This window comes from Saimiri boliviensis, chromosome 12 (genome assembly GCF_048565385.1).
Source record: "Saimiri boliviensis isolate mSaiBol1 chromosome 12, mSaiBol1.pri, whole genome shotgun sequence".
Lineage (NCBI taxonomy): Eukaryota > Metazoa > Chordata > Mammalia > Primates > Cebidae > Saimiri > Saimiri boliviensis.
Genome location: NC_133460.1, coordinates 111,909,829 through 111,937,510, shown reverse-complemented (window position 1 = coordinate 111,937,510; position 27,682 = coordinate 111,909,829). Strand labels below are relative to the sequence as shown.

The window sequence follows — 27,682 nt, the reverse complement described above, 5'->3', positions numbered from 1 at the left end:
GAGGTTACCAAGAACAAGGGAATGGAAGGAAAGAGTGATGTGTGTTCAGCATAGCTTTCTCTGTTAAATGCCAGGGAGCCTTAGATACATTCTTGATATTCTAATTAAACAGCTTTTTAATATTAATTTGTGATTATGTTTGCAAGGAAAGTCCTAGGAAACTTAAAATATGCTATACATCTGAGCACATTTTTATCGCACATCAGAATTCTCACAGAGTTTAATTGGGCCCATGGTGTAAACAGTTCCTCATTTTCATCCAGAATGCGTGGCATGCTGTTATGTTTTCAGGAAAGAGAAAATTATCTTAATTTATGTAAAGAGTATTCCTAAAGATATGTATAAAGTAGTCCACGAGGATTAAACACCAAATGTGTAAATATCACAAAATTATCTCAGCACATATTGTCTCTGAAATGGAAACAACTTTCTTTGCTGCAAACAGTCACTCAGGAGAATCTTGAATTTTGTCACGTTTCTGTTTAGGTGAGTATGGAAGCCGTGGTAGGCAGAATCCAGAAATGTCCCCCAAGATAACAGTAATCCAGGCACGGTTGTGAAGGGACTCTGCAGGTGGGATTACGCTTGCTAAATGGCTGACTGTAAAGTACGGAGATTATCCTGGAGATTATCCAGGTACACCCTAGGTTATCACAAGAGCCATTAACGGCAGAAGATGAGCAGGAGAGCCAGAGAGATGAGGGAGAAGCGGGTCAGAGAGACTGGGAACACTCACTCAACTGGCTTTGAAGATGGAGAAAGGAGCCACCCACTAAGGCATTGGGACAGCCTCCAGCTCCGAGGACCCCCACAGCCCACAGCCTGCATGGAGGCTGAGACCTCAGTCCTACAACCTCAAGGAACTGCATTCTGCCAACACCTGAACGAGTTTGCGAGCGAATTCATCCCGAGCCTCTGGAAAGGAACATGACCCTGCAGTATGTCGGCTTCATCCGGCGAGACAACGAGCAGAGAATCAGCTGGGCCAGGCGGTGCCCAGGCTTCTCTGACAGTGAGCCACCTCGTGTGTGCTACTTTGTCACTGATGCATTAGGAATCTGAGCAGGGAGGGGTGCGTGGGAGGGTGGCACGAGCACACACGGCTGCAAAAGGGCGCATGCGCCTTTCTCCACCCTTCTGCGTCTCCACTGCAGGTAAAGCCGAGTAAAAAACTGCAGCTGCAATGACGGGCCTGCGTGCTGCGCACAAAAGGCTGGAGGGAAGCTTTGGGAAGCCCTTCTTCACCACTGCTCTCATCATTCCACCTGTGGAATAGCTAGCTCCGCTTCCCCAGAAGAACTGGGAACAATCTTTTTTTAATGTCTCCTATGGCCCAAAACATAAGCACTTAACACAAGTTTGCATATATTTGGCCACAATAGACCACATACAAAATTTTGGACATCCATTTATCAATAAAGCTCATTCTAAAGCAATAATGTTAATAATTAGCACATGGCAGAGTTCTTCAACACGGCATGTTAATTTTCGACATACACATTGCATGTGATTTTCTTTTTCAATGTTTTTTTTTTCTTTTTGACGGGAGGAGGACAATCGTAAGTTGAATTCAAATAAAAATGATACAGAACCACTTTCTGTGCCTTTATATTCCTTTTTCTATTCCTTAACAGAAGAACTGCAAAATCAAATTAATATATTCATCATAAATAAGCTTTATAGTTTTAAGAAATGTTAACCATTGAAGACGGTATTGAACTCAAAGAAGGAGTTATAACTAAGTCAAAACTTAGCTGCCATTCAAAAGGGTCCACAAAAGCCTTTAAAAATATATCCCAAAAAGACAAGAAAACCATTTTTGCTAGGAGATGAGTTCCTGCTGGGAGGATTTGATGATAAAACAGAGAATAAGGCAGAAAAATGTATCAAGCCCATGGAGTTGTGGAGCTAATGATAAACAGTGATAAAATACACACTCAAACTTTTGATCTGCGTTAAGAAAAAACTCCAAACTCCTAACTCCTAAGGAGGAGTGGGGTCATTTTTCTAGAATATGTTAGTTCACGTTTTCCCCACAACCTAGGATTCCCACCATTTGGGGAAAGATGCAGAGAGGGCTATAAGTTGCAGAAGTTGGAATAGAAGAAAAACCTTGCTGCTCGTGGGAGGAGGCATCAGGAATGCTCACACTTAAGGGTGACATTTGGAAATCCCTCTTTCTATAGGAAAAACAAAAAGAAAGAATGATGGGGTGGGGAGTATTCAATCACAGCCCAGCTTCTGCCTTGAGGCAGTCTTTGAGCAAAGTAGCCGTGTCTTGAGAAAATGCAAAACTGCAAAGAACATTAGAAGCCAGTGTGTCTTTCAGCGGTTTTTAACCTTTTCTGGAGCATGAATTCTTTTGGCCATTTAGGGAAACATGGCATCAGAACAATGCTTTTAATTGCATACAACAAAATATAAAGCATTAACAACCTGATTTTAAAAATAGGCAAAAGATCTGAACAGATTCTATTGAATGAGATAAACAACTGTAGGTGCAAATAAGGGCTGGAAAAGATACTGGACACCGTGAGTCACTAAGGAAATACAAATTAAAACTGTCACAAAATACTGCTACTCACCTGGCAGGACGGCAAAAACTTACAGGGGAAAAAGTCACTGGCAATAGCAAATGTTGGCAAAGATGCAGAGCAACTGCTGGTGGCAAAGCACACGGTGACCCCATGACGGAAAGTGAAACCCATAAAGTTAAACACACGTAACATGTGAGCCAGCAATCCCAGCCTGTCTACTTATCCACGCGAAACGAACGCCTCAGTTTACTCAAAAACCTACATGCACATGTTACAGACATTTTATTCATTAAGTGGCCCAAACTGGAGATAACCCAAATGTCCCCCACTGGGAAATGGGTAAACAATCTGCAGTGCATGCTCAGCCATGAAACGGAACACACAGGGCGATCCTTAAATCCGTGTGCTAAGTGAAAGAAGCCAGACTCAAAAGGCTATATACTAAAGAATTCCGTATGCATCACATTCCAGAGAAGGCAAAATCACAAGGAAGGAGAACAGATCAGTGGATACCAGGGGTAGGGGTGGGGTTAGAGGGTCTGGCATAAAGGTGCATGATAGCAGTTTTTTGGGGGGTGAGTGATAAAACATGCATGTTTTGATACTGTTACTGGTTACACAACTCTGCATTTGTCAAATCACGGAGCTGTACCCCAAAATGAGTGACTTACTCCACATATGCAAATTAAAAAATAAATCATAAAAGCAACATTTTTGTTTTTTGAGACAGAGTCTCCCTCTGTTGTCCAGGTTAGAGTGCAGTGGTGTGATCTTGGCTCACTGCAACCTTCGTCTCGCCTCCAAGGTTCAAGGGATTTTCCTGCCTTAGCCTCCCAAGTAGCTGGAATTATAGGCCTGTACCACCACATCTGGCTAATTTTATATTTTTAGTAGAGATGGGGTTTTGCCATGTTGGCCAGGCTGGTCTCCAACTCCTGACCTCAAACAATCCACCTGCCTCAGCCTCCCAAAGTGCTAGAATTACAGGCATGGGCCACCATGCCAGGCCGAAAAACAAGGCCTAAAACATTGTTTTAAAGGCAGGGAGGATACGTAGGATTACAAAAGAGGCCAATTACCTGGACATAAAAGTGCAAATGTTTTCTCCATCTAAACTTGCAGAGCCTCTGAACTCCATACACAAACTCTCAAGAGAACCCACCTGCGGCAGCCTGCAGCTCCCAACTCTCCTGCCAAGCCCCACAGGGCACTGCGGATCTGTGTTCCAGGGAACCCTCTGGAAGCGTCACCTTTGTTACGTCAGAAACATCAGGAGTTGGAGACCAGCCTGGCCAACACGGCAAAACCCCACGTCTACTAAAAAGATTTTCAGATCTTTGTGCCCCCCGTACCTGGCCCAGGTAGAGACTTGATAAATACCTGTATTTATTAAATAAATGAAATGTTTATCTGTGTAGATCTCTTAAAAGTAAATCCATTTTACCTTGTTACCATGCTACTCACACTTCCAAGTAATTTACTCAAAATACTCTATTGTGTTAATATTAAGGATTTATGTAATAATATAGATGTATTAAAAGATATGTAAGTTTACTATTTACACAGCATACATCACGGAAGACATTAATCTGAAAAATTACAGCTGACTGAACCTAATTACACAAGCCACCGTGAATGTAAAGTACCCCCTAATTTTATTTTGCAGTGCATATTGAACGCCTTCTCCCCAAATACAATGGTTTAAGGTTGTAGCTCGAAATGTAAACCAGTCCAATGTTTAATTTTGCTTTTAAGATTAAGTAGCACATGTGTAATTTTAAAATGCCTTGAAACAGCAAGCAGTGTCATTGGGCTTACAATTAATGACGTCTTGAAAATTGCAAACAAATTGAACACATAAAGCGACTAACAACCACCTGTGTGCCTAACAGACATGTCGCTGTCCATAGCACACAGCTGATTTTTGTTTTCCCGTGTGCAAGTCAGTTGACCACGGCCTTCACCTCTGATATGTTGTCAGTGTTTTGTGCAGCTACGAAAATTGGGCTGAATGAAGATTGATATAAAAATGAATGCTATGATGTTTTTCTAAGTGACATCATCAATGAGGCCTCGTCTACCAAACTCCACTTTCCAAGATGTTATTTGGAAGGTAGATATAAATTTCCAAGTAAACACCTCCAAGTTTGCACCCACAGTAAGCTGTTTGCTGTTCACTCAACCAGCATCATAGATGGGTGCAGGATTCCAGAGAAGCCTGTGAGTCTAACCCAGCACAGCCAATCTGTCATCCCTCCAGGAAACATGGGGTCTAGGTACATGGAGTTAAACCATTAAAGATATGCAAGAGGGGAAATGAATCGGCATTGAGAACGTCCAAAAGAAGGAAGGATACATCAGTCCAACTGATGGGCCCCTCTACATTTGAAAACAGTAAAAGAATTACATATCTGCATTAAGTTTCCTAGTATTTCCTTCCTGCTCAGGAATTCCAAGCTCTAAGAAAACAAACACAGGCCTGTTGACAGCAAACAAGGTTTACTGAAAGAGGGAACAGGACAGCAAACAAGGGCACAGAGACGACCAGATAAACAAAACAGAAAACTCATCACAGGACGGTTCTGTGTCAAATTAAAGGAGTTTTAAAGTCTGTTTGGAGGCTTCATGAGAGGCTGGCCAGATAAGCGTAAACAGCAAACACAGATGATGGGAGGTTCGTGAGTCGCCCAAATTACCCCTCTTTGGAGTTTTGCTTTGGCTATAAATCTGACGGTTACCACTGATGTAATTCGCAGTCTTGAAGAAGAAAAGCAAATCAGGATGCTTATCTCCAGGAAATCAATATTCTCTCTAATAGTTTTTGAAGAGTGCATCAATTCTCTTAGCCAAAAAACTATGATGACTTCTGTGTTTTATACTTACATGCAATATGAAATATGGAAAAAGCTGTTTAAAATAAAGCCATCACGATTTCAACAATACTGTGCAGTCATAATAAATAATTCATTAAAATGCACCAGGTAAATAGGTATTAGTATTCTCTCTTAAAAGTATAATCAAATCAAGAAAGTGATTCACTTTCACTGATATGACTATAACTACCCACTCAAAAATGTTACTTTCTGAGTTTTCTTCAGCTGCGTGTTTTACTCAAAGGCACGACAACCTCTGAAACACCGTCTACAGCTGTGGAAGGTGGCCCAGAGTAAGTTGCCCCGATTCCCAGACCGCAGCTCCTCCAGAAGGCTCCTCTCCACCAGGAGGGGACTGCTCGGGTCTGTACGGACACCCTTGACCGGGGAGAAAAGCCAGGCTTGATCCCGGCTCCGCTACCCTGTGGTTACATGGTGCTGAACAACGTAGTTTCCATCTCTGAGTGTTGGTTTTGCTAACCATAAAATGGGGACACATCTTACATACATTAAAACTGAGAAAACTTAACCCTGCTAAGTGAATCCATCATTCCCTCCTGTGCCCTCTCATGGGAAGCATCTTGCCACATTGAGTAGGATTCTGGTGTTTAAAGGAATGTGCTTTTTAAGAGCCCAATCCTGAAAATACAAGCCAGTACTTCATCTGGCATCAGCCAACGATGTCTGTATGTTCCAATGCTGGAAGAAAAAGTAGCCGAGTTAGACCCATCGAGAAATAAGCTACTGTTCTCCAACATGCTATCTCCCTAATGGTGAGCAATAACCCAGCTCCCAGGTATGGGCCATCCAGTGTACCTGCCTGCCACCATCCCTCCTGGGCTAAGAGACACCTCTTTCCCTTGGTCTCTCTCAGCCCCTCTTTCTCCCCTCCGGTCTTTGATTCTGTCAGCAGCTTCCCAACTTGTTGCATATTCAGTTCCTCCCCAGCTAGCCCTCTCCTCTCCTGTGGCAACCATGACTATTTCAGATGCACAGAGCCCATCGCTAGACCTGGTGGAGTGCAGTGTAAACCCCTCAGGTGTGCTCCCCATGCCCACCCCAGCCAGCCTCCCAGCCTCCTCTCCTGGCAGGCAGGCTGTTATCCAGGAAACGTGAAAGCGACTCTAGGAAATCAAGCAAAATACCTCCGCTATATATAGTCTGAAAGTTCCTTACAGAAGAAAAACAGAAATGTTGGAGGTGAATGTTCCAAATGTGCCTTGCCGTGCAGATCAACTCAAGACGCCTGGATCTTCACTCATTCAGATCCTGTCATTCTTAGTTTTCAAATATGCTCATATTAAAACAACCTTGCTGGTAAGAATAAAATAATACAAGCTCTTTAAAATTTTCAACAATCTGTACTTCTTGCCAAAGACAGTTGATTACAGCGGAGTTTAAAAATGAAGGAAAAAACCCTCACTGTTTTCGCATTCGGCGTGAGAGGCTGTAAGCAGCTTTCTATAAAGTAACATTTCCTCACCATGAGCAAAACGGGAAGCTTAAACATTGACTATTCTGCCTTGAGAAAACACAATAGACTCCTAATCTTGGAAAAAATGATTAAGAAGTGACCATTTGCTCTCTAAAAAGATTAGCTGCTTTACAAAAGGATTAGCTATGGACTTCTGAAAGGTATTAAGCTTACCCAGTGTATATAAAGCACAATTTTCTGACTAACGTAGGTTTTCAGGAATATGTTAATACTGTCATACTGGGTATACTTGTAGCCAAAAATGACACCTGCGCTCCATATAGACAGATAGGGTGACCTTTTGTTCTTTGTGGGCTGGTAGGTGCCCTTGACTTGTCAGCTGGTGCTCCAAAGGGCTCCACCTCCCAGAAGAGGTCCTTCCTGTCCACTCACATTCTCTCCCCTCTGCAGTTAGGGTTTGGCAGGGGGTGACATAGACTTCAAGCATCAAAGAATGTTGGTCTTTAGGATGATAGGCCCAGGGACGCTTTGGAATGGTTGCGGGGGCCACAGCTGCGAAGGGCCTAGCAGGCTCAGTGACCATGGACCACAGGCCACATTTTTACTAAATGCTTCCTGTGGCCTGGCCTTGACCATGATTCAGGCTGCTAGCTTCCTGGGCTCCTGCCCATTTTCTAAGCCTCGTTCTCCAGCGTCACCATTGATTCTGAGAACTCTGCAGCACCTGTCTGCCAGCTCCCTTCTTCACTAAGTTAACCAGTCAGATTTGCCGGGATGTTGCTTGGAGCTACGATGAATCCACCCACCCAGGGTCATAAACGAATGAGAATTTCTCACCCACACGCACTCTGTGGAAAGGACCAGCCATTTTTCTCTGAAGGAACAAGGCTAACTCAGGTGATCAAGATGTCAAAGAAACAGCAGAATATAGCTTCCCAAGCTAGGTCCTAAAGACAGTCCCTTGTGCTTTCTCCTGGATCACTCTCTTGGGGGAAGCCAGCTCCCAGGTCATCAGGACTCATACACAGTCCTGTGGATGGGTCCACCTGGCAAGGAGCAAAGGCCTTCTGTCCATGGCCAACATCTGCCAGCTATGGAGTGCATCTTCCAGCCCAAGCCAAACCCTCAGGTGTGCTGACTTCGGGAAGGTGAGACGGTGAAAATTGCCAACCTTGCCCTAGAGCGCAGGAAACTGAAGACTGTGCTGACAATCGCGTTAGCATAGTTCACAGGAACAACCTCTCCAGTACCTGGGAATGTGCATTTCCAAGTATCCCAGGGGGCTCCAAATGCCTCTGCTTAAAATAGAGGTGGTACCAATGTCTGAGGTTTTCTTGCTTTGCTTATTCATGGTAATGGCTGCTTTCTAGAAAGCTCAGCTACTTCAATGCTCCAGAACTCCTAGATTTTAAAACTACGCATTATTGAGAGTTTTCAGAAAGGATAGAAATGCCAAGTTATACGGGTCAATTTTTCCATATTCTGCAAGCCAGTGGGACCTTATTGAACCTTAAACTGGGTTATCCCAGTTAATCTTGCAAGTTGTTATTGCTGGGTCATCAGATATTCCTTGAGTACAGTGAGGGAAGGCGGGTAGAGGGAAACACATTTTTACCTGACGGTAAAAATCCTGCTGACAATCCCGTGTCTGCCTGATTTTGGGTCTTAAAAGCAGCTCACCTAGCTGGCTGTGGTGGCTCATGCCTGTGGTCCTAGCACTTTGGGAGGCTGAGGCAGGCAGATCACTTGAGGTCAGGAGTTCGAGACCAGCATGGCCAACATGGCAAAACTCTGTCTCTACTAAAAATACAAAAATTAGCCAGGCAGCCCTGGTGGCGGGCATCTGTAGTCCCAGCTACTCGGCAGGCTGAGATACGAGAATCACTTGAATCTGGGAGGCGAAGGTTGCAGTGACCCGAGATCGCACTATTGCACTCCAGCCTGGGTGACAGAGTGAGACTCTGTCTCAAACAACAGCAACAACAAAACCAAACTCACCTACCTCCCCTTGCCCTCCCTGCTGAAAACAGTCATGCTTGTCACCCTCTAGCTTGTCCCTATTTAGAGCATAAACTCTTTCTCTATAAAAAGCTTCTTAAGAGTTTGCTCTCATGTGTTTCTTTCATTTGTTCAGGCACCCAGTTTCCCCGAGGCATCTTGTGCCATGCACCATGGTTAACTTTATTTGTTTGCATCTTGACGGTATTTAAACCTCCACCAAATGCACCCTGGACTCATCATGGATATTTTCCAGCTTAAGCCTACTGTGGGGACATCACCTTTCAAAGGCCACATCAGACATGGAAAAGTAACATTCACATCACTCCCTGGGTCTCTTCTGATCCTTCAGGGGCCTCAGCTTCCACCAACCAGAAAACAAGCAGTGGGAATTGAACAGGAGATCCTGACAGAGATACCCAGAAGTAAACTGTGTGTGGTTTCAATCCTACATTAAAGGAAGATTGTGTCTCCACACTGGGCTGGATATCTTGATAGACTTTTTCTCAAAACAAAAGCTCTCCTTGGAGCCTTTAAAAATAATTCAAACTGGTTCTCACATTAGGAGCAGGTAAGAAAGCGATTCCATTATGAGGTTCCTCCCAGACTTGTAGCACTTGCTCTGGATAGCCAGGGCTCCTGGGGCCATGTCAGGGTGTCCCCAGTCCTCTGTCTGCTTCTGGGAAGGCTGCCCCGCCCCTCATGTGATAAGGTGATTGGAGTATCTTTTTGAAATTGGGCAACACCAGGGAGAAAACACTGGACATTTCTTGGGTTTGCTTTGCTATTACTCATGTCGAAAGAATGGCATGCCAGACGCTGTGCCAGGCTGAGCACCAGCTCTCCAGGCCTCTGCCCAGGGCAGGAGTGCAGGGTAGGAATGCCGCCAGAGGCACAAGTTAGCCGCAGCTGCTCCCAGAGCTGCCACTGCTGCCACTAAGGGCTGGGACTGGGGTCAGAGCACTCCCTCCACCAATGCTGGGGTCACTAGCTGAGGGCCTGAGGGAGGCTGAGCTTGGCCGGGACTGCGGTTCTGGAAGATGAGGTCCTAAGGGGTGAAGCTGAGGATGGGAAAAGCGAAAGAGGGCAGAAGGGGAGGGAAGATGGGAGCGGGGAGGGAGCCAGAGAAAGGAACCTGGAAAGAAACGGCCCGACAGAAGCCGCTGTGCCTGGGGCTCTCAGCCCACCCACCTTGGCACAGAGCTCAGTTCCCTTTCTATGTTGTGGCTGTGAACAGTGTGGCAGGAACACACATCTCTTATGGGCTCAGTGGAACTCTGCAAAAGGCCTAGCAAAAGCAGTATCACGTGTGGCAGCTGGGGTTCTGTGGAGCAGAGAGCTGGGCAACCACTCTGTGCACCCAAGTGGATGACAGGCCCCTAATGAATGCACATGGCCCCGGCCAGCCTGGAAGAGAAGAGCGCAGCTGCCAGCACGAGGCCTTCTCAATCCCATACGGACAACACAAGGACCCCAGGGCGGCCCTCCACGGCCCCCTTGTCCCACAGCGTCTCCAGAGCAGGGCTGCGCTCAGGACCCCCTAGGGGACTGACCCCCACAGGACCCCCAGATTCAGGTAAGGCGTCTGGTGGCAAAGAATGCAAAGGTGCCTATGGGTTTTGTTCACCATTGGCGTCTCAGCACCAGAAGGCCCTCCATTCATATGTGTTGAACGAACTTGAGACACTGAATGAATGGAAGTGTGTAAATGACCACGTGTGGTGGCTCCTGTGGCTTCAGGGCTGCTGGGAGTGACCTCCATCAGCCAGCTGCCGACATCCCAACATCAGCAACTTGTTCTTTAGTTAGTCTTTCTCCAGTTGTCTTCTTTTGAAAAGCAGCTCTTAAAGTTGGATCTCATGAACTCACTAACAACTTGTCATGGATTCGTCTATTCAATTGCTTTCCTTTAGCAATTTCCTCCAGCAGTTTCACTTCCTGCCAGAGTGAAGTTCCTGCCCAGCGCAGAGCGTCAGATCGATGTCTCTCTTCCGCTGGCACCCTGACCCACAGCACCTGCCCATTCCTCCTGGGCTCCCCTCCTGCCCTCCCCACGGAAGAAAGTACTGACCTCACTCTCCCTGGCATTCTCCACCCTGGCCGCACTTGGAGTTCCCTGGGGAGCTTTGTAAAAAATGCAGCTTCCCTGACCTCACTGTAGAACTTGGAGCCAGTCATGAGAGCAGGGTCCAAGCAGGAGGCTCTCAGGAACCGTTCCTGTGACTCTGAGGCACAGCCTTGCTGGGAAATGGCCCAGAGAGCCTCTCCCGGCCCCCAGCTCTGTGTCCCCAGTTCCTATAGACCTCCACATCCCTGACATCACCTCTCCCAATTCAAGATGGAGCCCAAGTCCCTCCTGTGATTCTAAAGCCCTTCCCAGGCAGGTCCAGGTGTCTACCCCAGCATTCCATCTCGTTGCTCCCTGAGTGAGCCCTGAGGCCACAGGACGCCTCTAACCACCTCAACCCAACAGCCGTGTGGCCCCTGCTCCCACACCTAGGCAATCACTTCTCCGTCTTGGGGATTACTGGTCTCAACCTTTCTGGACCCTGATACCTGGAAGCCTGGGTTCAAGTCCCCGCCCTGCTGCTCCCCATCTGGGCCTCCATTTCCTCCTACCAATAATGCACTGACTGCTACTCTCACCTGGAATTGCAGCTGTGAGCACTGACCCAGCTAACATGTCCAGGTGCTTAGAGCAGGATCTGGCTGGCACTCAGCAAGCACTCCCTCACGGCCAGTGATCTCTGGTGTTAACATAACCATTATGTCATCTATTGCCCTGGACCCCCACTGAAAATAGGACCCTTGCCAAAGGAACTCTGTCTCCACCTCTGGCCCCTGGGAGGACATGGGGCCCAAGACTGAACGATCAGAACAGGGCAAGTCCCAGACACTGAGGAAGCTTTGGGGATGGGCCAGTTACCCAAGCCTGGCTCGTCAGAGCCAAGGAGACTGACTTCTGGGTTGTATCTGCAGGGAAAGGCCCTCTCCTTCCACAGGGAGCACAGAATGTGAGTTTGCTGGAGGCCACCCAGGACTGAGTCTGTCAGAGCACACGTGAGAGGAAGCCAGGGAGGGCCCTGGGAGCAACATTGGCCATGTGGATCCAGTTGTACCTGAGCTTTCAGTTCTGTGAGTCGATGCCCCTATGAACTTGACTGAACTTGAGCCACGTTTCCATCTTGTGTATCCTGAGGTCCCTGATTGAGACGGACCCACTCTGCCAGTGTGTAGGGTGGCATCACACAGCTGCATTTGTATTGAGGCCTCCTGGAGAGACCAGAGAAGTCCATGAAAGAAGAGGGTTTGCTCCAGACTCAGGTACAGGGGCTCTATAGTAGACCCGCCCATAAACGCACTCTGGGTGGACTACAGCTGTTAGTCATGGGGGTTGGTCCCTCTGCCCCGTCACTGGGACTCCCCCACCTCGGAGAGTTGGAGAAGCGGGGGAGGGTGCTGTGGCTATGTGGACTCTCACACGCCCACCAGCAGTCTGGAAACTTGTACCCTGGCTGGGGTCAGGGAGCAAAGGGCACCCTCAGCCAGACTCAAAGCAAGAGCAGCAAGAGATCCCTCATGCTCCAGGACATCGCCCCTTCCCAGTGAGACTCCAGGGGCTCTTCTTACAGGCTTTCCAGCCTTCACAAATGCCTTTGTTACTAGGGGCTGAGCTCAGGGTAACCAGATACCAATCGCTTCCCAGGCTCCATGCACTTTCTGACCATTAGCTAAGCCCACTGCATTCAAACAGTCGAGTGACTCCCACCCCACATCATTCTAGCCACAGACTCGCAGCAGTTCCCCTGGGAGAGCATGGCCACACTTCCTGCCTGCTAGGGCTAAAAATGGACACAGCACGCCAAGCCTGGCTGCTCCAATTTCCAAGATGCCAAGCCACTAAAGAAAGCATAACCTCTTTAAAGCATTTACAAATTACTACTACACTGAAAAGGAAAAAAAAAAAAAATCCATTGCTAAGTAAAATAACCAGGATTGACGTCACTGATTTCCACCCAGCATTGCCCATTCATTCAGGATGTGTATTTTTGACATAACCAGTAATAAATCATTTGTAAACAAAAGCATGCTGCAAACAAGATGTATCCACATGCTACTGCCTTCTCAGGTACCTCCTGGAAGTAATTTGCCAGGCAGGAACCACACCCAGAGGACTAGGCTGAGCATTCCTTGGGCCAAGCAGACAAAAGATGGATACGCAGTCACAAAGTCATAGCTTCTCACCTTCAGATCCCGCAAAAGGTTGGAATGCACTTCCTTCTGAACAGATGAATAACCCGGGTTTTCTTCTTATGCATGCAGATGAGGGGCCTCTGTTTCCTGAGGCCCAGCACCATAAGCAGCGTTGCAGCCCCAGGAGGGAGGAATAAGGGGTCAGTCCACTAAGGGCAGCACAGGGCAGGAAGAAGGCAACCCCAGCTGGCAGGGGCAGGCAGCGTGGCCCGGGCAAGTCTCCCTTTTCTCATCTGCAGCTGGCCTCTAGCTCCGAGTCTAAATAGGAAGATCAAATTCCTTGCCAAACTTCTCAAATTGTTAACATCTAAAGCACAAGGGTAGAATTTAACTTTGGTTTTTGGTGAGCTGAAAGACTTGGACGGAAAATCATAGTTCTAGTTATATTCAAACATATCAGAAAGGTTACTGAGAAAATCAGCAGAAATGAGTAAAATTGTCTCTTTTTATTTGACCACGATGCCTTTAAGTACCAGTTCTGCAGTGTGCAATGAATTCCATTTCCCGGGCACATCGACTGAGCTAAATCGGCCTCAGTCCTAGGCACTGCCCTGCACGGAAACGCAGAAACATACCCGGGTAAGGTTTGATGTGTAAAATAAAGGTACAAAATGAATTTTTGCATCTTCAAAATACAGCTACAACTCCTACAATAGATGTGCCCATAAATTCACCCCGGGTTTCTGAGAACCAGGGCTTTGAGACGAGTTCCAGCCCAAGGAACCCTCAGTTAAACTTCCCTCTTCCTCGAAGGGAAGAAAATTCTTGCATTTCCCAGTCAGGCCAGTTCTCCGCAATTTTGCAAAAAGGCTCTTTCACACTCCTTGGGAAATACACGTCCTCGCTCAAGGGCCATAGTTCTTCCTCGTGGGCAGGCCCCGCCTTTGCTCCTGCCGTCATTGTGTGGCTGACCTCCGACTCACAGTGGCCAAAGTGACAACTGCCAGGATGCTGACTGGGCGGGGGTGGTCCGACAGCCGTGAAGCCAGCCCTGGGACTTGGTTTGCACGAAAAGCCGAGATTCTTTCAGCCTTTCCCCCAGGCTACTGTTTTTACTCCTTCAATAATCTTCATTGCTTCCATATAGATTTTCTCCTTTTTAAAAGGAAACGTGAATGTGGTGCTCCAAGCCAGCCTGAAGTCTTTAGATAAGAGTCACAGGAGCCAGAGAGAGAGCCGGGTGACTCCCGTTTGTACCCATCAGAGGCCGAGGGTCATCTCATGGAACTTCTCGAGATCATTCCCACCTGCTTTCTAAGTAGGAGCAGGAGACATCACACCTCCTGTAAGATGACTTCTCTGATGACAACAGCCATCATTAAAGGATTCATTACATGGCATTCTTCTTCTTATTTTTTTTTTGTTTTACCTAGCAGTCATGAATATATTGTATTTCTTGAAAAAGCAACAAATTGCATGCTTTTAATATTTTATCTTGAGAACACTTTTAAGAATATTTCCTTTTGTAACATTCAAAAGTAAAACACATACATGATTCCATCAAGGATTCTCTGTATGATTAATATTCTGTGCTTTCCTAAAAATAGGTCAAACATGACCACATCTATATTGGAAAGAGCACTAAGAAGCAATAGCAGGAGAATGCATCAACTGTGTCTGTTTCAGGATTAGCAGTTTTGTTAAGTTTAGCAGATCAATGTAACAACAACGATCACTTGTTTCCAAATACACAGACTTTTCTCACTGGCTCTTCACTCATCAATCACACAAGTGCTAAGTCTTAAGTATTTAAAAATCAAAAGACTGCAGGTGACTTTTTCCTTCTCTTTGGTCCCTTTATCAAAGCCCTAAATCACTTATAACGTTAAAACACTTACATTCTCATAACACAAACTTTAGTTTTCACATTCATTAAAACATTTTAAAATCACGCAAATGTGAGAACTGGAAATGTGTGTGCTTACTGGGAGAGGACTACTGCATTTATTTTCCAGAAGAAAAAGCAGACCTGAGGCATCACATTACTGGAACATTTAAACACAATGACAGGTTCTTATCTTCTAAACTTCAGTGAAAGTTGCTTGTACAAACTATTTAATGCATATCTGCCTATGAAACAAGCAAGATGTCTGATGTAGTAGAGAAGCCAGAAGCTCAGTCACTTCATTTCTTTCTGTTGCCTCCAGTTGCTAGCATAGCTGCAACTCGCATAAATATATTTAATGTGTCCATGTAGATTCCCAGCATCGAGTTAATGGGATCATATTTTTGAACTCCATACATTGGTGTTACTTCTGTGCGCCTGATTACTTTCTGGGTATCATACAGAAGGAACATGCTGAAAAGAACTAATCCACCATACATTGCCACTGAGTACAGAGTGGCACCAGCCACAGTGGTAGGTGGAAGAAACATAGATCCAAGTGAGGACACAAAAACGAGACCCAGGCCCACTCCCAAGGGTGCACCCATGTTCAGAAACTTTTCACTGGGTGCGCACATGGCCACAGTGGAGAGGCCTCCCACAATGCCAGCTGTGTACCATGCAGCTCTGATGAGAAGAGGACCCCCTAATATCGTCAGAGGAGCAACCACTGCACCCATCACACCAGAATGTAGCAACCAAGCAAGGTGCTTTGGTCCTGGGCTCCGGTCATATAGTATTGATTGTACCAGCATTCCAGCTGCAATCATGGCTGCAAAGGTTGCACCAATTGTCACTCAAGAGCCTTTCATCATAAAGTTCATGAGAACAGGCGTTCTGCTTATTGCCATGGCAGACAAAGCTGTTAAACCAATACTTCCTGCTAAGTACATATAGGTGGAATGAATTCTATCCTTCACATACTGAGGCCAAATTACAGCCTTTTCAAGAGCTCCAATCTCATTAGACATTCCCAAGCCATAGTAGCACAATGTTCCAAGACCAACAGCAGCTCCACCAGCAACAAACCATCTTCCCATCTGATCAATTTTAAATATTTTTTCCATTGATGGTTCCAATGCTGCCTCTTTGAGTTCTTGGCCAGTTCTCCCACGCCGGATCCCAATTCTTGTTTTGGTGGCATATTCCCTGCTGGGTGTTAACAGCCATTGATTCTTCGTGATGGAATTCTTCACGATGGAATTCTTCGCAACAGGGGAGGCCTTGGTGAAAGCTGAATGCAAAACCCTAGAAGGTAGTGTCCGGAGACACACAAGCCTTGCAGCCAGCATGGTGTTGCACCAGGTCTACCAAGCAGATCTGAAATGCCGGTCCCCCGCACGCTCCTTACGTCCTGAACGCGCACCGCGTTCTTCTTCTTCTTATTTTTTTTTTTTTGAGATGGTGTCTTGCTCTGTCGCCCAGGCTGGAATGCAGTGTTGTGATCTTGGCTCACTGCAACCGCTGCCTCCCGGGTTCAAGCAATTCTCTTGTCTCTGCCTCCCAAGTAGCTGGGATTACAGGCACGCCCCACCATGCCCAGTTAATTTTTGTATTTTTAGTAGAAACAGGGTTTCACTGTGCTGGCCTGGCTGGTCTTGAACTCCTGACCTTATGTGATCTGCCCACCTTGTCCTCCTAAAGTGCTGGGATTACAAGTGTGAGCCACTGTGTCTGGCCTAAACGGCATTTTATTAGGAATACTATCTAGTCCCTAAGAATGTACAGTGTAACCCAATTTCAAGATTAAAAAATTTTCTTTGAGACAAGGTCTCACCCTGTCACCAAAGTTGGAGTGCAGTGGTGTGATCATGGCTCACTGCAACCTTAACCTCCTAGGCTCAAGCAATCCTCCTGCCTCCACCCCCAGAGTAGCTGGAACTACAGGCACACACCATAATGCCTGGCTAATTTTAAAATGTTTTTAGAGACCGTATCATTATGTTGCTGGTACTGGTCTCAAACTCCTAGCCTCAAGCAATCCTCCAACCTCAACTTCACAAAGTGTTGGGATTACAGGTGTGAGCCACCACACCTGGCCCTATAAGCCAATATTTAATAAAGAAAGATGACAGTTTATCGCAGTGAAGCACAAACTTTGGCACCTTCCATTTCATGCTGAAAAACTCTCTTCACTTCCCCTTGGACAGACCCTCCCTGCTGGAATCAGCTGCTTGGATTCCACACACTGGAGCGGCTTCCGCCTCCCAGCCTGGGTGCGTCATCATCCCGTAAGCCTGGGTCTGATCCGCATGGAGCCAATCACCCTAGTCAAAAACTTCGAGGTCTTGGTTCTCACCCTCATCCTCTCACCGGCATGGTCATGTTGCCTGTGAATCCAACCTGCTGACTTGGTTTCCTCCACCACCTCCATTCTGGCTTACCAGGCACAGAGCCAGCAGGAGGCCCCTTCTCAACCTCACAGCTGAGCATGCTGCTGGGCTCTGAGGGGCTAGCCAGGCCACACAAAAGGGACACACCTGGAGCCTGTGAGCCTCAGGATCAGGGGAGAGGTGTGAGGAAAGACTTGCTGAAACTGTAAAAATGACACATATGCACACATGCATTTTTCTGGAGAATGAGTCCATAGTCCTCCTTAGAATCTCAAAGGAGGTCATAATTTAAGTCAGGTTAAGAACTGCTGGTTCATCAGACAGAATCCAGACTCCTGGATGGTATACAAGTGTTTCCACCTCTTTTGTCCCATCCCCGCCATCCCTGGGCTCCAGCTCCAGGCAGACACCTGCTCTTCCCCAGACAGGATGCAGTGCTTTCCACTGCCAGACATGGCAGCCCCTCTGTCTGTAATGCTCAAGCCCTGTCAGCTGCCTAGAAAATGGCCCAGTAAACCAAGCCTTGTTGTATTAGTCCATTTTCATACTGCTATAAAGAACTGCCTAAGACTGGGTAGTTTATAAAGGAAAGAGTTCAGCATGGCTGGGGAGGCCTCAGGAAACTTACAATCATTGTGGAAGGGGAAGCAAGGCACCTTCTCGGAAGGCGGCAGAAAGGAGAAGTGGGCAGCGAAGGGGGAAAGAGCCCCTTATAAAATCATCAGAGCTCATGAGAACTCACTCAGTACCGTGAGAACAGCATGGAGGAACCGCCCTCAGGATCTAATCACCTCCTACGAGGCCCCTCCCCCAACATGTGGAGATTACAATTTGGATTACAATTCAAGATGAGATGTGAGTGGGGACACAGAGCCAGATCTTGTCACTGCTCTACCTGGGGAAGGCCTTCCAGGCCCCTACTCCTCTGCAAGAGCATCCAGCATCACATTTAACACTCTCTGGAAGTGAGTTCCATCTCCCTGTGGACCTGGAATAGCCCCACGATGCCACGATGCCACAAGCCATCATGCCTTTTTTTTTTTGTAACTCCAGTGCTGAGCACAGTGTGTACTGATGCTCCTCAGCTTACGGTGAGGTCATATCCTGATGAACCCATTGTAAATAGAATATATCATAAGTTTAAAATGCACCCAGTACCCAATAAACCTGATATAAAGTTAAGACATTATATGCAAACCATCGTAAGTCATAGATCCTCTGTATCCTGTAGGTAGTCAATAAATGTTTAATACTTCCATTTGTTCTTTCTAAATGATATTAAGAACTCTTACACACTACTTACATTTGATGAAAACCAAAAAATATCCTTTGAAAGAATTTTGTTGGCTAGCTAAGAATAGGCCTAGTTTGGCACAATATAGTACAAAATTATTAAATTCCTGGCTCTTGCATTTTTATATTACTTTGGGCCAAAATCTGGACTTTGCGCAAAGGAATTTAAATGGACAGACTGATAACATCTCCAATAGATGAAGGAACTTTAGCTGATGTTTGCAATCTTGGCAAAAAGTAATTTATTGAATTACTGATGCACTGAATAAAGAGCTTAGGAGAAGAGACTGCTGAGTCAACAGCAGTTCACGGTTAAGGATGAGGTTACTGTTTCAGAGTATTTTTTTCGTCCAGTACTTAAATGTCCAACTATTTATGAAACTAGGGTCGCTTTCAGAAAGAGGAAAACCATACTGGAAAAAAATGTTAATCACAAGGAGACATTTTACTAGTAACACGTAAGTTTTGGGATGATTTGAAATAATGTGGCTAGAAACAAGTTCCTTTTTGATTAGTAGACTTCCTAGTGCAACTAAGTTCGTACAGGAGTTTTACATATTTACGATGCGAAAATGTGTTTTTCTCTTTGGAAGAGCATTTACATGCTTTCTAATCATTAAAGTAAGTGCCTGAAGGCAACATTTTGTTGGCCTGGATTGAGTTACTATAAATCCTTGAATGTAATAAAAATCCACAATATTTAGGCTTTTCATTAACTCATACTGATTTCCTCGCCAGGAATTGCGAGAGCTTCTGCTTCAGAGATTCAGAGTGCTTGGGTCTGAATATTAGCTCCACACCCTGACATGAAGATATGCCACCCCTGTGCTCTCTGAAATTGTCCTGGATCATTCCATGGTCCTTATCTCATGCGCAGCATGCAGGGCTCACATTCCAGGTTGAAAGGGAACTTCCAGGTCTCCTCGGTTGACAAACATTGGAAGATAGAAGCGCAGCATCTAAGAAGCGCTTTCTCTCCTACGTATAGAACAGTGGGAAAGTGCCCTGAAGAGAGGAGGGACTTGGAATGAAACACCGACATCTGTAGAAAATAGTCTGTGCTGAAAAACCAGCCTCTTAGTTGAATTCACTAGCAGGTCTCTGGAATCTAGAAAACGAGCTGGAGCATTCCATAGGGAGGATTTACTTTGTCTTCCCCAGAGAAAGCTGGAGGCCTTCCCACCTCCAAAGATCCGTCCCATGTTTTCTCAGTAACAACCCAGCCTTTTCCTGAAAGTACTGCTTTGCAACAAGTGGATGGGGTTAGAAGAGTTAAGAGTAGAGCCTGTCCTGGGAAGAATGATGGTGTCAGAAAAAGTGGCAGCCGGTGTCTGCAGAGCCTGTATTTCCACCTGTGCTGTGTGTGTCGGTCTGCTCTTGGGTTGCAATAAAGGAATACCTGAGGCTGGGTAATTCATAAGAAATGAAGTTGAATTGGCTCATGGTGTGCAGGCTGTGCACAAAGCATAATGCTGGCACCTGCTTCAGGTGAGTCTCAGGAAGTTTCCAATCAAGGCAGAGGAGGGAGGGAGCCAGCATGTCACACTGTGAGAGTGGGAACAAGAGAGAGAGTGGGGCGGGGGGCAGGGTGCCACACTCTTTAAAATGACCAGATCTCATGTCAACTAACTGAGCAAGAACTCACGCGTCACTAAAGGGATGGCACCAGTAATCGTGAGGGACCTGCCTCCACGATCCAGTACCTCCTACCAGGCCCTGCCTCCAACATTGGGCATCGCATTTCAACACGAAATTTGGAGAGGACACACAGCCAAACCGTATACAGTGTTTCCAGCAACAACAACAAAAGCTTTGCTCCATGACAAGGATTTCAGAACAAAGGGCTGGTGGATGAGGTGGGGAAGGGTAGAGAGGACGGTCCCAGGGTCGGACATCAAATCACGGAAGGAGTCCACCTCTGAGGCCGGCCTTTTTAAACTGGAGAAGTAAGGAAGGCTGGAGCTCCCCAGAGTTTCACCTGGAACCTGCCTGGACAGGAGCGTCCACTTGTCTGGGCTGTGCTTGGTGGGCGGGTCCCGATCCTCAGAGCACCCTTGTGTACGTTAGCTGAGGAGTCGGGGCCTCACCTGCAGAGAGCAAAGCAGTCTGCAATGCAGCCCTGTGAGAACCCTACTGCTGAGACACAGCCTGGAAAAGGCCAAGTCTTTCTGGAGTAAAAGGACTTAGTACAAAGGTCATTTAAAACAATACACTGTAATCAAGTGCCTACGTGATAGGACATCTAAAAATCTCAGTTGAGAAGAAAAATGGAACTAATTTTCTCCCTAGCACAAAACTGGTGACTAATGTTCAGCTGGAAATGTCCAAACAGATTTGGGGACATTAATAACCAAAAATTATGTTTCTGCATTTATCGACTAGAAATTAAAGAGACTTGCCTTGAGGACAAAGTGACTGTGGTAGAGGAGAAGTCAGGGCTGACAACATCTCCAGCCTTTGATTCCGGTCCCCTGGGCCTTGCCTTGTGTGAGACCACTGGCCCTTTGGTGAATGGCCAGGCCTCCGAGCATCACCTCCACCGATCCCCAAACATGGCATTACACTCCCCACTGTAAAGATTTGGGCCCACACTGGACCAGGGGAGGTCCCTTGCCTTGTCCAGAGCCTCAGTCTCATGGGTCCCCATCTGATCCCAGTCCTTCTGCTCCTAAGTCCTTTCCCTGAGAACCAGGTTGTGTCACCTCCCTTGAAAACAAAGCCCCATGGCTTCCACCTGCTGCTGGTATTCAGACAGAGTAAAATCACAGTGGGGAGCACGTCCGCGGGGAGAGCGGCCTCCACTCGGCCTCCTCCCCTGCCACCTGGACAGGCGCCTACTAAGTTCTGCTACATTCATCCATCCATGTCTCCACTTCACATACATGTGCAGAGTGAGCTCTGAGCTCCCGGCATTGTGACCGGCTGTCCATCCCTGGGAGCTGATGACAGTCACATACCTGCCTGGGGAGCTCACAGCCAAACGCTATTGTTCCCATGCTAGCCCTTCCCTTGGATCAAATGTGTTGCCAGCACCCAGACATGGGATTCAGACAAGTTTTCCTATCAGTTCCTTACTCTCCACCCACCAAACACTAACATCAAAGCACCTGCCCAAAACACGTTTGGTTTTTAGCACACAACTAAGAATCATTCTTTTTTCTGCAAACATTTCCTTATTCCCTGCTGGACTTCATATTTGTTTTTGGCAGAAAGATTTCTCTGCCTGTTTTGTTACTTGTTACAATATACATAATGGACTAGATTAACCGAACATTCTTGATTGCATTTGAAAGATACTTTAAAAACAGATGTCCTTTTAAAACATTTTATCTGGCCCCTATTTCATTGGGAATCAATATGAAATGATACATTCATTTTTCTGAAATACAATATTAAGAATTTTTATTTCATAAGCTTAATCAAAGCCTCTGAAGTATTCGTATAGTTGAAAGAAAGACAGAGGGCCCACATTTCTCATGGTGAACAGGGTGTTGTAACAGTTTAAAGGCTGTGCACCACATCAAACCCCACCACGCAGAACACCTGGACGGGGCAGACCACGATGGGTATGACTGGGAGAAAAGCAGGGGCCCAGGGAAGAAAAGGAGGCTGGCTTCATAATCCCTAAACTAGAGGTCTCCTCGCCCACATCCAGCAGCAACCGACCCCACAACTGCTCACCTGTGTCTGCTCAAGGATTAGTAATGTTCAACCAACCCCTATTGCCTCAGGTATGGCTGACCTAAAATCCTAACCATCTAAAATATCATCCAGCACTCTGGGTGAAAAAAAAAATGCTAGGGACAAAATAATGAGAAGTTAATCTTCCAAAATAAACTTTTGATATGTCTAGGCCCAGTACCTAAAATTGGCAACATGCTACATGTATCCACAGGACTCTCTCACTCTCTCTAGATTTGGTGTACAAAGCAGAGAGACATGTGGCTAAGTGCTGAGCCAAGAAACAGGAGGTACCCCGCCTGGGATCCAGCAGCCCTTCCTGCCCAGTTGCGGGGAGGGGTGAAATCGGGTGGAAGCACAGGAGCTGTGAGGGGCTGAGAGATGGCCTGGGACAGCCCCTTTCTTTGGATAAGCAAAGTGAAGTTCTGAGATTTTCTAGGGTAGGCCACAGCTTCCTAGATTTAAGTTCTGGTCTAGAAGCTGCTCCCCTACCGTGATTTCATATACCTCATTCTAGCCCACACTGCTTCTCCGGCCTGGGATTCGTTTGCTTTTGCAGCGCCTCACACCCAGCCTGGTTTAATTCAGGCCACGAGCCCAGGTTCAAGTGCATAGCAACTTGGACTTCCGCCTCATCGATCACTGGAGTCAATGGTGCATGCTGAAGAATAGATGGCTTCATGGTAAGTGATAACATTATGAGATTAAAATACTTAACCACAAAAAATTTGCATAATAATCATTTAGACTGTCAACGCAAAAACATAAAGTTATCTAGCATGTCACACCATACTGATTTGACCTCCCAACCTGGATGATGCACAAAAGGTATCCATCTAGTCATAAGGTTTTTGGCTTAGTTCATATATTCATTCAAACTTCATTGATTCTGTTTTTTTTTTTTTTTTCTTTTTTCTGTGACAGGGTCTTACTCTGTCAACCAGGCTGTAGTGCGGTGGTCTGAACATGGCTCACTGCAGCCCTGACCTCCCAGGCTCGGATGATTCTCCCACCTCAGACTCCCAAGTAGCTGGGACTACAGGTGTTCAGCACCACACTCATCTAATTGATTTGTGTTTTTCTACAGAGTTCCACCATGTTACCCATGTTGGCCTGGAATTCCTGGCCTCAAGTGATCTGCCTGCTTCGGCCTCCCAAAGCGCTGGGATTACAGGTATGAGCCACTGCACCCAGCCTCAAACTTCATTGATTCTTACATGTGCAATGCACAGCATTAGATGGTATAGGGGAAAGGGAACCACAGTTTACTGCATACCAGCCACATGGCCTGTAGACCGTATGCATCCTTTGTCTCCCTCACAGCAGCACCCTGGGGAAATGGAGATGATGACTCCCATTCTACAGAAGAGAACATTGAGGCCTGCATTGTGAGTCATTTAGCCAAGGCCACACCAGAGTTAGAATTTGAATCCAGGCCGGGCGCGGTGGCTCAAGCCTGTAATCCCAGCACTTTGGGAGGCCGAGGCGGGTGGATCACGAGGTCGAGAGATCGAGACCATCCTGGTCAAAATGGTGAAACCCCGTCTCTACTAAAAATACAAAAAATTAGCTGGGCATGGTGGCACGTGCCTGTAATCCCAGCTACTCAGGAGGCTGAGGCAGGAGAATTGCTTGAACCCAGGAGGCAGAGGTTGCGGTGAGCCGAGATCGCGCCATTGCACTCCAGCCTGGGTAACAAGAGTGAAACTCCGTCTCAAAAAAAAAAAAAAGAATTTGAATCCATACCTGAACCCAAAGTACACATTCTCAGAGACACACCCTTCACCCTTAAAGCACTGGCTGCCTAGTGGAGCAGATAAACTACCTGAGCAGGTGAACTGGACATCAAAATCGAGTCCAGTAAGTGATTTAGGACAGGCACGAATAACGTTCTATGGAACCAAGAGTAAGAGAGATTCCTCTCAGGTAGAGGGTCCAGGAAGGCTATGTGGAGACTGAGACATTTGAGGTGGGCCTTGAGGTATGGGTAGGAGTTCCTAAAATGGAGATAAAGGAGAAGGAGTCTGACAGCAGGGGGCTGAGTCTTGGGATCTGGAAAGCTTTGGGAGCTTCATGGAAGACAAAGCCATTGGTTCAGTAGGAAAAAAGCCAAAAGAAAAACCAGAGATGTTCTTAGAACTGCAGTTTTTTCCCAAGTGATATTCAAATATGAAGAAGGCCAGTGTTTACCCTAATGGATACATTCATTCCTGCTTTGGCAACAGAAGTTCTGTAAGAGTGACTCAAACGTTATAAATGAAAAGGACTTGTCTGGCAAGGGAATGGAGGGCAGCTTCGCTCCTGTTCCCTCCCTGATCCCAAGCCTTCCTCCCTGGGAGGTCACTTAGGGTGTCTCTGGTCCAGGCCGACAGTCATTTTAGCAGGTGAGTCCAGCATCTCCAGAAGAACTGGCCGCATGACTCCTGGCTGAACCATGCCCATTCATGACAGCAAACGTGTGGCAGCCTAGCAATCCTACAACATCCACGCAACAGACACACACTTGCTCCATCAGCACCTGTGCTTCAGGAAGGTCTCACTTCCAGCTTGTTCATCTGTGGACAGTAGTAGTCCTCAAGGCTCCACGGGCAGGAATGTGGCTGGGCACTGGAGATAGAGCATTGTCCTCTCTTCACAGAAACTATAGTCCTGCATATACTTCAGAAGCAACATGGAGGCTGGTGTAATAGGATGGATAAAGACAACCACTGGAAGGGGAGGGGAGACCACAAGTTTGATTTTGACACATTGAGTCAAGAGGCATTTGATATTCCGGAGAGAAATGTCAAGTGGGAAGCTGCGGATGAGAACTACAGCAAGGGCTGGGGGTAGAAACACACCTCTGGCCTGCAGGGAGGGAATATTGCACCTTAGGCTAGGCTAATGGTGGCAGAGATGGAGCACAGTGGACCCACTGAGGCACAGCTGGGAGAAGCATACTTCCACCGATTGAAACTGATGCATCTGCCATCACCCACACTGTGACTGCATCTTCTCTTGGAATTCAGGGGCAATGGTTTGCACACACAACAGCCTTTCCTCTCGGGGGCAATGATTTACACACACAGCCACATCTACTCTCAGGGGGCAATGGTTTGCACACACACACACATCCCTGGAGAAGAGGGGACTCCCATCAGGACACAGTGCTTCAGGACCTCCTCCAGGCTTCCGTGGAGGTTGGGGTGGTGACACAGGGAATGGGTCTCTCTTGGCTGCGTGGGCCCCCACAGAAGTGAGAGGTGGCCTCTGTGTATGGCTTTCCAATCTATCCCCACTTTGTGCCCACCCAGGGCCTCCGAGAAGCATCACAAAGAAGACAATAACGCCCTCATCCGCTTCCCTCAACTGGTTTGACTGGAACTGATGAGGGACTGTGTGATTAAGTCCCAAGCATCTGGACACATGCAGTGACCTGGCCTTTTACGGAGACAAACCTCGCTCCGAGCTCTTGTCCACATGGGAACAGTCTGTTGGGGCAGGGAGGGGTGGCGGTGACTCGCAGGCATCCCCAACATCAATGAACAAAAACCTCAGCCCCCACGGTCACATTCAGGGGAAGGGCCTTGTGTGGGAAGGGCTGGCTGCTGCCTTAAGCCCCTCTCACTGACAGTGCAGCCCCCTCCTCTTGAGCCTGTTCCACCTCACCTCTGACCTTTTGCTCCTCAAATGCCAAGGGCCTATGCCTGGAAAGTACAGCCCCCCAACGCTGCTCACACCAGAGTTCTGCCCATGCCATGCAGGCTGAGTGACCATGGTGGTGACACGCTGGCCCCAGCCACTGGCACCCCCACGCCCAACACACACAGTTTAAATGGGCAAGAGTCATTAGTGGGCAGAGGCCGAACTTTGTGGATCTTTGGAACACAAGGACCTCCACAAGCCCTGGGTCAGGGGGTACCCGGGGCCGAACGCAGAGCTGACTGGACGTGGACACAGTAATTTCTGGATCACGTGATCACTCTTTGCTGGTGTTCATTCAAGTCAGCCATACACTCATTCACTCTAAAACACAGACGGAGATATATATTCTTTCTTTGAGTTTCCTGGATTGAAACTCTGATGGAATGGTCACTACTCAAGACAAATCAATATCACAATTCTGCAAGTATAATTGCCTAACCTTTCTGCAAAGGTTTGCATGCCTGGAAGGAATTTAGGTCAGGTCCAGCACGGTCTCCATCCGGCTTGGCTCTGCCTCCCCATCCTGTGGGTTGCTCGGCCTTCCCCAGATGGTCCCGGGAGCGCTCAGAATTGGCACCGCGCTGGCCTCTGTGCCTGGGAGCCCTGTGAGGTCACCGACTCTGCAAATCGTGGCAGTCCGGCTTGGACCACCTGCCAGGGTCTACCCACCGTATCTCCGAGCGAGCCCCAGCGGCTGCTGTGTCCCGCTCCGCCTGCCTCCCTGGGAAGAAGCGGGCGCCCGGCTGCGGGGCAGCACCGTGGCAGCGCGCCGGCCCCTCCCCGAGTTGGCACAACTCGAACCACTTTCTTCAAAGGCTCCAGCCTCCAGCCTAGCGTGCGCGCAGCCCCCCACGCGCGCCCGGCACCCGCTCTCCGTGTCGCCCGCTTTCACGTACGCCGCCCTGCCGCCTGCCCCCGCGCACTGTCGCCACCCGCAGACACGCGCGCCCTGCTCCTGTTTACCGAGACGGAGCGTGAGCACCTCGCCACTGTGGTCGCCAAGTTGGGCTGGAGACTCCGGATGAAGGGACGGGCCGCGGGCCGGGGTCCGGAATCCGGGGTCACGGGGTCCCCAGCCTCTGGTACCTGGAGCGCCGCGGGGGCGGCGGGGACAGGGTCGGGACTCGGAGCCCTGGAGCGGCCCCTCCCTCCCGCGGCGGTGGCCGAGGCAGCATCTCCGGCCTGCTCGGGCTGCCCGGAGCGCACGGTCCCCAAAGGGGCTCAGGGGCGCAGGGTCCCTGCTCGCACGCGCGTGCTCACCTCGGGGGGGCCGGTCCTGTGGCGCCGATCGCGCTGCCGCGGCGGCTCCGCATCTCCCGGGCGCCCGCCCGCCGCCCTCCGGGGCGCCCTGCTGTCTCCGCCGGGCGCGAAGAAGGGTCGCGGGGACGCGCAGAGGCCGCGGGTTCCTACCGCCGCTCCCGCCGGCTGCTGCCTTGCGGTCCGCAGCCGAGCAGGAAATTTGTCCGGCCGGCCGGGGCTCGCCGCCGCCTCTGCTCCTGCTCCGGCTGCGGCTCCGCGGCGGGGGCGGGGGCCCGGGCGCTGCGAGGAGCGGGGGCGACGCCTGGTGCCCGGCGCGGGGAGCGCATCCAGGGCGCCGGCCCTACCCGCACGGCGGGGATGGCCCGGAGGCCCTGCCCTGGGAGCACCCAGGCACTGTGGGCATCCGTTTACCCAAGGCTGGTGCCCTGCCAGGGAGGCCTGGCCTAGCC

General features: G+C 48.2%; 2 protein-coding genes across 5 annotated transcripts in view; both read right to left on the bottom strand.

Annotated features, from left to right (window-relative positions):
• Nucleotides 1–27,496, bottom strand: part of PTPRE (protein tyrosine phosphatase receptor type E) — a 178,468-nt gene extending 150,972 nt beyond the window's left edge. For 2 of the 4 annotated variants that reach the window (XM_074383084.1, XM_074383085.1), the window contains exon 1: nt 27,234–27,496. Coding sequence is in view for 1 of the 4 variants with exons in the window: in XM_074383086.1 (XP_074239187.1) it covers nt 27,234–27,286 (53 nt within the window). In the remaining 3 variants the exon portion in view is untranslated. Of the gene's footprint in view, nt 1–26,936; nt 27,116–27,233 lie in introns of those variants that run through there. The other 2 variants (XM_074383086.1, XM_074383088.1) reach the window with 2 other exon arrangements.
• LOC101041910 (growth hormone-inducible transmembrane protein) lies at nt 14,438–16,436 on the bottom strand. The gene is given in 1 exon segment (XM_003922092.4): nt 14,438–16,436. A coding segment is annotated over 1 exon segment (1,053 nt). The 5' UTR covers nt 16,275–16,436; the 3' UTR covers nt 14,438–15,221.
• Nucleotides 27,497–27,682: the final 186 nt, after the last annotated feature.